This window comes from Misgurnus anguillicaudatus, chromosome 17, assembly GCF_027580225.2.
Source record: "Misgurnus anguillicaudatus chromosome 17, ASM2758022v2, whole genome shotgun sequence".
NCBI lineage: Eukaryota > Metazoa > Chordata > Actinopteri > Cypriniformes > Cobitidae > Misgurnus > Misgurnus anguillicaudatus.
Genome location: NC_073353.2, coordinates 16,332,401 through 16,344,852, shown reverse-complemented (window position 1 = coordinate 16,344,852; position 12,452 = coordinate 16,332,401). Strand labels below are relative to the sequence as shown.

Genomic DNA, 12,452 nt, shown 5'->3' with positions numbered 1-12,452 from the left:
TCACTCAACCTGCCAGTAACTTAAACACTCTGATATGTTTTACATTTTTGCTGTTGAATAAATAGTTTTGTGTTTTTTAAGTCCTAACTCTTTGAGTTTTGTTGGAAATCCTATCCATTTTTTTGCCAAAAAGTTCTATAGATTTTAATGGCCAAGCACATAAATAGATTTTATATAAAGAAAACTGAAGTAAAAAAGTCACAACTAGCCATGGTAATTTAGAGAAAAAGTGATAAGAGGTTGAATGAGAAGCAGCAGATGACAACCGAAAGCGGCACAAAAGTTAATTGACTTGAGTCAAAGACCGCTCCTGATAAAATCATTGCTTGAAGCTTGAATTATCTGAACACTAGAAAGGGAACAGAGGTATGTGTTTGGTGAACACCCACACATTTAACCCAGCGCTCATCAGAAACACTGCGGTCACCTGGAGGGTTCTTTGCTGTTCCTCTCTGCACCTCTCCATCTGTGCTCAATCGCTAATGCTCGTGTTCCTCACCCTGCTCTCGGTGCTGAGGAAAACAGATTCGGTAAACAGAGGGGTGGGCAACAGCGACGCCTCGGTGAGCTGAGGGCCTGATGCTGCGTTACTCAGTGTTTACAAGCTCGCTTAGCCTGCGACACGTTTTTTTTTTTCAAGAAATGCTTCACTTGTTTCAAGCATCCAATCAAGAGAGACGAGGCAGCTGGGATGCTCAGCATTATAATATCACTCAAAGGAACGGGGAACATTAAAAGGCTCTCAGCACTCATATTGCGGTGAGTGGTTATGAGCAACGATGGGACTCGTTCAATTACAGGCACAACCGCAGGGCTCTCTTTCCAGCCCTTAACCTGTACTTTCCTCTACATGTTGCATTTTTCAACCCTCCCTCTATATTAGAGATGGTGGGTGATGATGGTTAACTAGTCTACTATCCAACAACCAACCTGGCAATCAATGCAGCTGAGTAGCTACTACATCTACAGATATAGATCTTTCCTTGTATTTTCTTTTCTTTTGGTATTTTCAGCCATGATGCGATACAGAGTGTGCTGACAAACTATTAGACAGTTTGCTGTGTAAAATTAAATCAGGTTAAACAGCCTTTATATTTATTTCATTTATGCTTTAAGCAGGCACTTTTTCCACTCAGTACTCCTTTTACAGTAGTGGCTAATATAAACATACTAATATAACCAGGGCCTAAAAGTGAAATTTTTACAATATTTGCTTTAAAGGTCACGTTCTTCCTGATCCCATTTTTTAAAACCCTAGTTAGTGTGTAATGTTGCTATATAATAGCATAAATAATACCTGTAAAATGATAGAGCTCAAAGTTCACTGCCAGGAGATATATTTTCTTTAATAGAATTCGCCTTTCACAGCCTACAGCGAACGGACAGTTTAGACTACAGCCCTCTACTTCCCAAATGAATAACGTCAATAAAATTGTTTTTGACTAAACTCCGCCCACAGGAATACCTCAGTCGCCAGCTAGGCTAATGGCAAGCTAAGCTGCTATCAAATCACAACACACTAAACAAACTACACAATCAGAACTCAATACGCATTTCTGAAGGAGGGACTTCATAGAACAAGACATTAGCCCATTTTGAGGACAGTGAAAACAGCGCTGTACAGAAAAGTAAATTGTGCAAAAAATACCGTTATATTGCGCACAGTAAACACAATCAAAGCTTCAAAAACACAGAAAGAATAGGACAATTTATCCTCACTCAGGAGCCAGTGGTTCTCAAACTGGGGGGGCTGGATAGTGCCAGGGGCCCCAGTTTTATGACATTTATAAAATACATTAATTTATCATAAATTCTGTGTAATTAAACCTTAGAAATAAAGCTACTAACCAACAGCACTACATTGTAACATTTAATACATTTTGTTTAATTCAGATTCTAAGTTTGAGGTTGTTTTATGTCATACATTTTCTTTAGTAGGGGGCGAAGGGATGCACCCTACACAAAGTTTGAGAACCACTGGATAAAACCATCAAAATATGAAGTGTATGGTACAAAATGGAAAAAACACCGCACTTATAGGAGTGGTTTCTCCGACAGGGTTTAGATTAACCCAGGACTAGGCCTTTGCTACTGTATATTAGGACATTTACGTAGTTTAAACAACTAAACAGTACAAAAAAACAATACTAGTATGCATCATGAGACAAAACAATGGCAATGATTTATGTTAAGATAAGTCAGTACAAGATGTTTTTAAAGTGCACTTATTTTTGCAAAAAAAGCGTTATTTTATGTATTTGGTATAATACAATGTGTTTGTGTGGTTTATGGTTTAAAGCAACACTAAAGAGTCTTTTTTACCTTAAAATAACGTTTCTAAAAAAGTCTTAGTCATTCATCCACTCGAAACAGGGTGAACGGCACTTTCACATTCGCTTTGCAGCCCTCTATCGGCCAAAACCGCACTAAAGAAGTTTCCAACCGTCGGGTCGTGGTCCTGTAGTTTGAGTGAAAACTACAAAAACTTGCTTTACGGCAGACCTACTATCCAATCAGAGCCAGCTTTGCTGCAGTAGGCTAAATTATTTACGACAGTGATAATGGACAATTCCGCTTCCAACCTGTAGGGGGAGCAAAGAGCAAAAACTCTTTAGTGTTGCTTAAAAAAAAACACATTATTTTCCACATAACATACATTTTTGTAGCTCCAGATGTCCCTGTCTTCCTGAAACTCACGGATCTTGTACAAAACCTGATTGGCCAGCTAATCTGTACGTTGTAATTGTCCTCAATACCTCTGAAGTCAGCCGGAAATGTGACGCTATTTACCATGTTTGAAGATTCGCTCACAATGCAATGCTGACAGAAGTTAACAAAACGGAATTATTATGATAATGTCGGTCTTGTCTACATCACCAATTCCAGGAAGTAAACTGTTGCTTACAATCTGTGTGTTTGTTGAAAGTCCAAGAAAAGAGATTTACAACTCGCGTCATCGTTTACTATGGGGTTTGTACATTTTGCATATCGTTAACATGTACTAATACACACATACACACCAAACAAAATGTAAAATCGTGATTTGGACCATTGGTGCTCTAAGTCAGCTCAAACATGCGTTTAAGTCTGGGACTAGGATAAGCCCTGTCCCTTAAGATGTTTATTGGACAAAATAAGTTGGCAAAATAACAGCGTATTAAGGAATCTGCATAAAAAAGCAAAAAGCTCACAAGTAATAAATCATACATTGACTAAAATGTCATCTGTTATTAATGTTTGCTAAACCTCTTTTGTTGGTGATATTTTGTAGTCATTGTCCTGGGCTGCCTATATAAACTTTGCACATGTGTGTATACTCCAAACACACCAATACAACATGCATACAAACTTTTTAATGCATCTTTAATAAAATATTTAAATAAAGAGCAAAGATGTCAAATGTTTAAAGTCGGCCACTTCTGGTGGTCACTACTGCAAAAACACTTGCTATAGCCAAACAATCTTTGGTTGTTGCTGTTTTTTATTGAGTCAACAATAACTCATTCAATACAAAAGTGCATTGCAAGACCCTTGCGTTCTGCATTCGTATTGATATTTTTGAACAAAATAACGGCTCTTTGAACTGCAGCACAGTGGCCGACCGTAGAAAGACTTAAACATCCCAGTCTTTCAGGGTCAAAGTGGATCTGTCATGGGGTATATTGAATACAGTATACCGTACAACGTGAAACATCCCCTAGGAGGTATGAAACGCTGTAAGCAAGCTTCTGTTCATTGTCCTTCGGTCTTACTGTACAAGGCCGGGGCTCAGGGCCGGGAGGGTATTTTTACTCCACTGCTTACGAGAGCAAAACCTTCCGACGTTTGGAAAATGCCTGTCAAAGTTCAAGCGATCATACAGAGACAGTTGAGAGCAGGGGATTGTCTGGCAAAGCTGCACCGAAACAGCAGGTAAATTATAGATCCTCTGATTCACGACCAGTCTGGATTAAATATTTATGAGGGTAAAAAGACAACAGTAGGGTTGTCTGCATAAGTTAACGGCAAACATTTCATCCCCGAACATCAGGTGAGCTGGATCCAAAAAAAGGGAAGAGGGTAAAGCTGCCATGCCACTGTGTAATTGTGCTATTATACCTCAGCAGTCAGCCTACAGTGAAACCCAGCTGTGCCTTTGTGCTATCTAAGTACACAGTTTATTCAATGGGGTATTTTCAGAGAATCAGTGTGAAAATGGGTTCACCGTCAACTGAAAACATGGGATTAGCACTTTTATAAGGCCCCTCGAATCTGCCCTCTGAAGAAAGGAGGAGAACAACACAACAAGGGCAAAAGATTTGATTTGTCACAGTGAATACCTTCACACACAGAAACAAATACTGCAGGGTTTTGGAAAGACTGATTCTATTGTTATAAAGTTAACAGCGCTGTGAAATGAAATTGATGCAGCACTAGAAGCAAAACGCCACATTCGGGGTATTTAAATGAACCTGGCGTTTATGAGAAACAGAAGGCCATGAATGGAGTGAATTTTAATCAGCTAAGTGTGAGCGTGTACGCGTGCCAAACATTTGTCTCTGGCGTGTGTAAAGTTAACTGCATCTGTCTGCATTCAGCAGCGATGACAAGCACAGGCTTTTCCATGTCTGTAAATAATGCATGCCGGCGATATCTAAACGCTCGATTCTACCCCTTGCACACCTGGATGGGGCAGCTCAACAAAAGGTTGCGAGGCTAATCGTCCTCGCTACTACATTAATTACCCCGGTGCACAGGGCCGGGTGACGCCACGACCCGAATTTCTGCTATAATTCTCAATTAGGAAGGAATTCAGAGCAGGGCATCCGTACCTCGTGCCCCATAACGCAAATTGCCAGATGAGCAGGAAAAGACAAAGGGTAAGAGGAACATAATAACATTTTGGCCTTTTTCTCTCTCTCTCATAACCTTCTCTCTCTCTCTCTCTTTTGCTCTGTGATTAAGTAAGTCTGCTGCTGCCTCAGCTCTGCACACAAGCACACAGAGGCGACTGTGATTACAGCTTTGTGGACTGTGCATGATGAGCTATGTTCTTTGGACGGTGGCACGGAAATGCCAGAGGCAGTGTAGTAAACTGGGCATATCACAGGGTACAAAGACACAAAAAGCACAAAAAAGCCTTACAATTTAGCAACCAATTGAATGTCTGTAACCTCTGCGCAATCAGCGCAGGCGCCGACCATCACACCTGCTTATACTGCTAGACCGCACGAATCTGCCAATAGAGGCATTGTGGCCATATATATGTGAATGCATTCAGCGTTAGGTTCCTTTCACAGAGCACAATAGCGTCTGAAAGTGGCATCACTGAGTGGAAATGGATGCAGTCGCTTCTATGGATGCTCACATCACGGCTCAGTGGGGAGATGGGCTGACTTAGCAGCGACTGTGAGGAAATCGATATGAGTGCTGAAATAACCCTATTGATATGCATATTCATGGAGACTAAAGCTGAGGGAAAATTCCACTCAGAAACTGGTGCTCACTTTAGTCCACTGACATGGCTTAGCTCAGATTTTCAGTGAATTTAGTACGGTAGGAGTGTATATAAAAAAGTGACTTGACAGACTTTAAAATAGGCGGCGTATGGTAACATCTCAAATAACTGGTTTTATTGTAGCCTAAAAATATTTAATATGACAATCAAGGTGATACATTGGGTTATTATAAATTAATTTTTAAGGGTCAGGTAACAACATTTAAAAAGCGAGTGTGCGCCCAGAATGGGGCTGGAAACGTGCGTACACCAGTTCCTACGCAAAGTTTGTGATCCATAAAAAACAAACTATATGGAGGAATGGGCTTGAAGGGTGGGATTTGAGGATGATTCATGTACGCTTTGTTTTATAAGCCTTAATTTTTTTTGGCATTTGCCATTTTTGGCTATTGTGCGTACATAGACTTTTAGTAAGAAAACTACGAATAGTTTTATAAATGAGACCCCTTGTCAGGTAACAACTTTATCACTTTTTAAAGTGCATGAACAGAACAAAAGAAATAAAAACAATGATAATGAAAATGTTGTAAGTTGAAGCAAAAAAAAAAAAAATACAATATAGTACTTAATATTAAAAAATAAAAAAAATAATAAGTCTATTAAACCTTGAATTTTATTTATTTGTTCCCACTTTTTTAAAGAGACACAGAGTCTTTATTTAAATGTATTTCATTATTTTAACTTTTTAATACAAAAAAATGACATTATTTAATTAAAACTAAAAGCCTGTATAAAACTTTTTCAGCATAGTCTTAATAAAACATTTGTGACCCTGGATTGTAAGTCACACAGGTATATTTGCAAAAAAGCCAAAAATATATTGGGTTGAAATGATCGATTTTACTTTTATGGCATTAGTGTATTATGTAAAGATCATGTTGCTTTATTTTGTACATTTCCTACTGCACTCTTAGAACAAAGGTGTTAAAAACAACACATAAGAATTTATTCTGGGACAACACACTAAATGCGTTGTCCCAGAATCCACCCATCTCTGCTATTATTAAAACAACACATTTTGTGTTACTTTTAACACAACTTGTGTTATATTTTAACACAAAACGACACATAATGTGTTAAAATTACACATAATGTGTTAAAAAGCTTGACGTACAAAGATGTGTAAATCCTTTCTAATAGTGTGCTATAACATTATATATACAGTACATAAAAAAACGATATAAAAATATAAGAAAACATATAATTAAACTTTTAACGACTGTATGCATTATTAAAATTAATACTATACGACAAAAAGTAAGTATGTTTGGCAAACTACATAAAATTATTAAACACTGTTACATGCACTGTTTTGTGTCATTTTCTTTTAATTATCTCAATTATTCATTTATATCTGCTTTGATGTAAAAGATATATTGCTGTGACTCACGTTGATATCATCTGTCAAGACTAAAAAAAATGATTACGGTCAGGATCTATCATTTAACACTTTAAAACAATGTATTTTGTTTTATTTCTCTCAACATTAACAACAGGTGAATTTGCCCGTATGAACCAAGCTCTCTGGTGCATAAAAAAGTCGAGGCACATGGAAAGCACGTACAGTACATCTAATTACAGAGACAGTTTTCCCTGAATGGTTCTCTATTTTACTGTATAGAGCAGAAGTCCACATGAGAGTGACTGTTGGAGTGGTACTGTTATTAGCCTCCTATTATGCACAAGCGTCTCACCTCCTCTCCCTGTCTCTGTGTCTGAGCGACTTTGAACAAATGTTCTACGGCACAAAGCTTTCCTTTTGGACTAAAATATCACTGCACCAGGAGAGAGAGAGCCAGATGGCAGTGCACCAGCGCTGGGATAAGCACAGCTTCATACGCTGTCTTTCATTCTTACACAACTAAGTGTGCACGCTTGCATGTGTGTGAGAGAGAGAGAGATTTACAGCTGCTTTATGCAGCCGAGAAAGTATTGGCTGAAATTTACAGCGTTCCTGAGCCCGGACAGTGATGCATGCATGCACACAATGCTCCACGGTAATTCTACATTCAATGGCACCAGGTTTTCTCCGCTGAACGTGGTAATTGCATTGAGATCGAGCCACCAACGGGCGCCGAAAACTCATTCTACTTTCCCTCCACACTGAAGAAACAATCTGTTGCTGCATTCACAGTTATGAACGTTCTCTTAGCATTAGCCCTTCAGCTGGAAGCAGGAGGCAGATGAGCGGCATTGACTCTTGATCCTTAGCCAAGAGCCTCAATATTTCATCTCCAATCATTTCTGATTCTTTTGAGAGTAGGAGACTGCTGTCAAGAAAGCTTCGTTTCCCCGACTGACAGAGATGACACGAGCAGGCATGAGAGAAAAGCAGCGAAAGAAAGAGAGTATTGCGCATTTAAAAGCTTTGAAAGATGCTTCTCTTCATTTAACAGCTTTGAAAGATGCATCCCTTCTGTAACTGAGTGCTTTAATTCAATTACACTGTATGGCGGCATCATTCATTGTATAATCCTGCTTAACTTGGCAACAAATTAAGGAAACAGGCTTTAGACTGCTGTAGAGTAATTATGAAAAATGTATATTTTACTTACCCTGGTTTTACTATAAAATTCCCTTTTTGCGGTGCCCTAGATATAGTGGCTTTAGAAGTGTTTACGCTGAAATAGAGGCAGTTTTGTGCTAGCAGAAAAAGAGGATTATTTTGAGCAAAGACAGACTAAATCCCAGGCCATGACTGGGTGTAGAGATTAATTTTATCCTTATCCATCTGTTAGAAATTTGGTAATGGCTACTGGTTAAAGCCGCATTTACTTTCTCCATCTGTGAATCTCCTCATTCACAGGAAGTATGGTAAAGTAATTGATTTCACCCATTGCAACATACTTTTACCAGATGGCAGAACTATGGATTAGTTCACATTTCACATTAATGTCCATGTTACAATGTAATAATCGAGTAATGCCTATGTAATTAACGTGTAATAGCATATAATTTGCTTATAATTTTGTAACGTCACATGTATAACCATACTACTTAAAAGTTTTCTTTTGCAACACTAATGCAAATGCTAAAAACTCTCCAAAACCCAATATCAAAAAATAAATGTGATAGTTACCAAATGTTTGTTGCCATTCTTGCTCAGGGGACCTCGAAAAACTCCCTTGATGTTTCGAAAGTGTCCATTGCTGAGGTGCGTGGAGCTGATAACAATATAGTAACACGCCATGGAGGACCTGAAGCTGAGTCCAAGCAAAACAAGTCCAGCCAACAAGCCTCTCGTTTTTGTTTGCTTACTCTATGTTTCTGTCAGATGACTGGCATGAGCTTACTTTCCTCTTAGTCAGGAATAGACCGAGCGTGTTTCCTCATCCTCTGGGATCTTCAAACATCAGAGCCTCATTTCAGTTCAGTCTTTTACAGTGGCTTTGTTTTCTCCTGGTTATCTAGATGCGTTATCCCACTCTTTCGTCTTCAGTACGGCAGCAGTTAAAGTAACACGGTGCTCTCTGGATCTCAGTGGCGCCTCTCTGTGCCGATCTGAAGCGTGTCTGGACTGAGTCTACAGCTCAGCACACAAGTGATATGCGCTAGTGAGAGAGCTCCGCTGGGTCTGGCGAAGGAAAGCATGGTGTTATAGTGCGCCGTGCGTTGCCGGTCCAGTGAACGGGGCCAATGGCGAACAAGCCCCTGGTCTGATGGTGAATTGCATCTGTCACACGCTACTCGTTCAGATCCACTGAGTCAGCCCCTACCCACCAACCAATCAGGATTCAGCATCTTTAGCTCTCGCACACCCCCTCTCTCTCCCTCATTAGTCTCTCTCGCTCGCTCTCTCTCATTCTTTCTCAGTAAGGAGCTGAGGCAGCAGTCCAGAGCAGGTAAAAGAGGCTGAGACACACTTCAGATGCTTCAGTACGTGTTACGTTCACTCTCATCCATCTTTCATCACGTTAATCTTGCGCGAGAGAAGATATCAAAAGATTTATGTGTTCTGTGGACACAGATACATGGAAATCAAACGTCCCAGGTGTGATTTAAATGCATGGGTTATTTCCTAATGAGAAAATGAACAAATCCATAAAGCAATTGCTAGAGAATTGATTTGCACGCTGATATATAGAATTAAAGATTTATGACTTTAAAATAAAAATTACATTATTGATTTCATGTTTTTTATTTTACTTATTTAATATTAATGAATATTAGAAAACATGTCTGGAAAAGAATGTATTGGGAATCCGGTGTCAGAGATATGTGCAAGTATTGCATGTCTGTGTGAGGACTACACAGACTACAGCACTAAATAGAGAGAGAGCAAGATAAAAAGAAAGACAGATAGATCCCTACAAGCTCCTACAGAGCGTGTGTATGTATGTGTGCTTGTGTGAGAGAGAGAGAGAGAGAGAGAGAGAGGTCCCCTCCCACCCCCCAATTTTAGAAGAGCAATAATGCCTCGTAACTAAGCAACGCAGTTTCTGAATCAATTCTAAATTGCATACAGTAGAGGAGGCAGATGTAAGGGGCAAGATGAGTGGGTGCACACATGTAGATTGGTGTCTTACAATATGGTAAGATTAATTGTACGTGGTAACTTTTCAAAAAAACAGACCGAAAGCTATAAAGTACTGTATGTCATTCACAGACCATATTACTGAAAGCTACAGTTACAAGAAGACGTCTTGGCATGTTCGAACCTCCAGCATAATTGAGCGGAGTGGAAGACAGATATGTTGGAAAGCACTCTGACCAACTGCCAATTAAAATGAACCATCAGGGGCTGATCTGAAATGGGAGAACAAATGCCGTTCTTCATTTTATGAGTTTCTGAACCGGCTCTCGAAAATGATTCCTTCATGCAGGGGCGAGTCTAGATGCCATTAAAAACAAATTGATCCCAGAGACCGTGGTAAAGTCGGAGTTGTATTTCTCAGGAACACCGCCATACAATTTATATAACAAGAACAGCAGGAGGAGACAAGCTACAGAGAGGAGGTCTACAGATAACTGGCTCTAGAGACTTACAACAAAAACACAAAATGCTTTTTTCTATTATTATGCTGCTATGTTGTGTTTTATCCCAGACCGAAATAAATGTACAGTGCGTCCCAGATACATTTCATTTTTAAACAGTTGGGTCAAATGCATATGGAATACCATTTACACTATCAAAAATGAAATGTAATCATATTTAACTCTTATCAAAGTATTTTTAATTGATTGAATAGGGACAATACAGTAAAAAGCGTTTCATCTCTGTATAAATAATGGGTTACACTTTATTTTACAGTGTCCTTGTTACAATGTAGATACAGTACACTATAAATAAATGCTCGTATTTTCAACTCATAATTGGGTCAAATATGGAAAACCCAACAGGTATGCATCTTTATAACAACCCATCTCTTCCACAACACCTGACAAAGAGTTCAATATCTTTTTCTATGTTTTTCTATGTTCTAAAAAAGAAACGTAGCTATGTGTACTGTGTACTATGCTTGGTAAGACTAGTTTTATTGCACTTATGTATTGCTGTTCATGTGTTGTTTTAATTGCATCTGCTTAATGACTAAATGTAAATAACCTTATGCTTGATCGTTGTTATCCAACTATGGTTTGAAACATCCAACATTTTTTAAATGTTTATACATTTAAAGTCCCACTGTGGTAAAATCAAGTTTTTATTGTTGTTTATATGACTATGTGGTGTTTTTACTATGCTTTAAGACAAACATGTGCAAATTCCTCATTCAACACCATGGCCAAGTATTTTATCCATAAATGTGAGTTTATCCTGTGGTTTGAAATTTCCTTGGTTTGCTTCATCACACACACGTAACCAATCGCATCATCAAATTGTGTAGGGTGACCATATGTGCCATTCTTCCTGGATGCGTCCTATCCAGGATTTCGGGTGCGTCTTTCGGAAGTCGTATTTGTCGACTGCATACGTGGTTTGAAATTTCCTTGGTTTGCTACATCACACACGTAACCAATCACATCATCAAATTGTGTAGGGCAGGGGTCTCCAACACATCGCTCAGCTCGCGTCTTAATTGAAGGTAGCTCCCTCGTGGGTTTATTTATTTTTTTTATTTTCTGTGGTTATGGCGCATTTGGATGTCTGGTTAGTGTTACAAGCGCCTGTGGTAGTACAGACTGGGTACGTGTTTGACGTCGCGTTGAGCTGTGTAGACCAGCGTATCATATATGACATCAGTAATTTAACATGTATGATTCAAAAACAAACAGATAAGTCCGCGCACCCGCGCCGGACGATCCGCGCAACGCTGTGAAGTCCGCGCCGGGGCAACCGGACGATCCGCGCAATGCTGTGAAGCCCGCGGCGCGGTAACCAAACGATCCACGCACATCTCGAGTCGAGGCGCTATGGTTAAAATGGATTCCGTCATTTTCGGATTAATTTTTGATAAAACGAAAATACAGTCGTCGTCACAAGTTCAATGGGTTATCATCGCATATTTAAACATCAAATGTCAAGAGATACCAGAGAGCCATACGTGACATACATGCACATCCCTATGAATCCAAAAGCAGTAAATACTCTATGTTTGGATCATCTTTCTAAATCTGATCTTTAATAATTGATTTTTTATTCAAGATGTGGTATTTTTTGACGAATCCTACCCATATAAGAGGTGATAAAAAAGTATAAATAAAGACAACATGAACGTTTTTTTGTTGTTGTTTAAAAGGATCTGTTCTTTCATTTGATGTATCGTATGTTTATGTTTAAAGAAAAGCATTTTCTGGAAGGTATTACAATTTTGTGAAAAATAAAAAAAATGCTGGCACTGGCTGGCAGCTTTTTTTAAAAAATGCTGGCGGGGAAAGAGTTCAAATCACAGTGAGTTAATATAGACCGGTATCTATTAATTCACTAATTTAGGTATAACGTGACACAAGTAGCTCTCGACCACTTTTATTTTTTAGAAAGTAGCTCTCCAATGAAAAAAGGTTGGAGACCCCTGGT

The 12,452-nt window shown here is 39.0% G+C and overlaps 1 protein-coding gene across 1 annotated transcript in view; it reads right to left on the bottom strand.

Annotated features, from left to right (window-relative positions):
* The window catches only part of znf804a (zinc finger protein 804A), a 71,461-nt gene extending 62,304 nt beyond the window's left edge, over positions 1 to 9,157 (bottom strand). The window contains exon 1 of the mRNA XM_055214935.2: positions 8,577 to 9,157. Within this exon, the coding sequence (XP_055070910.2) occupies positions 8,577 to 8,687 (111 nt within the window). The 5' untranslated portion in view covers positions 8,688 to 9,157. The remainder of the gene's footprint in view (positions 1 to 8,576) is intronic.
* Between the last annotated feature and the right edge of the window lie 3,295 nt (positions 9,158 to 12,452).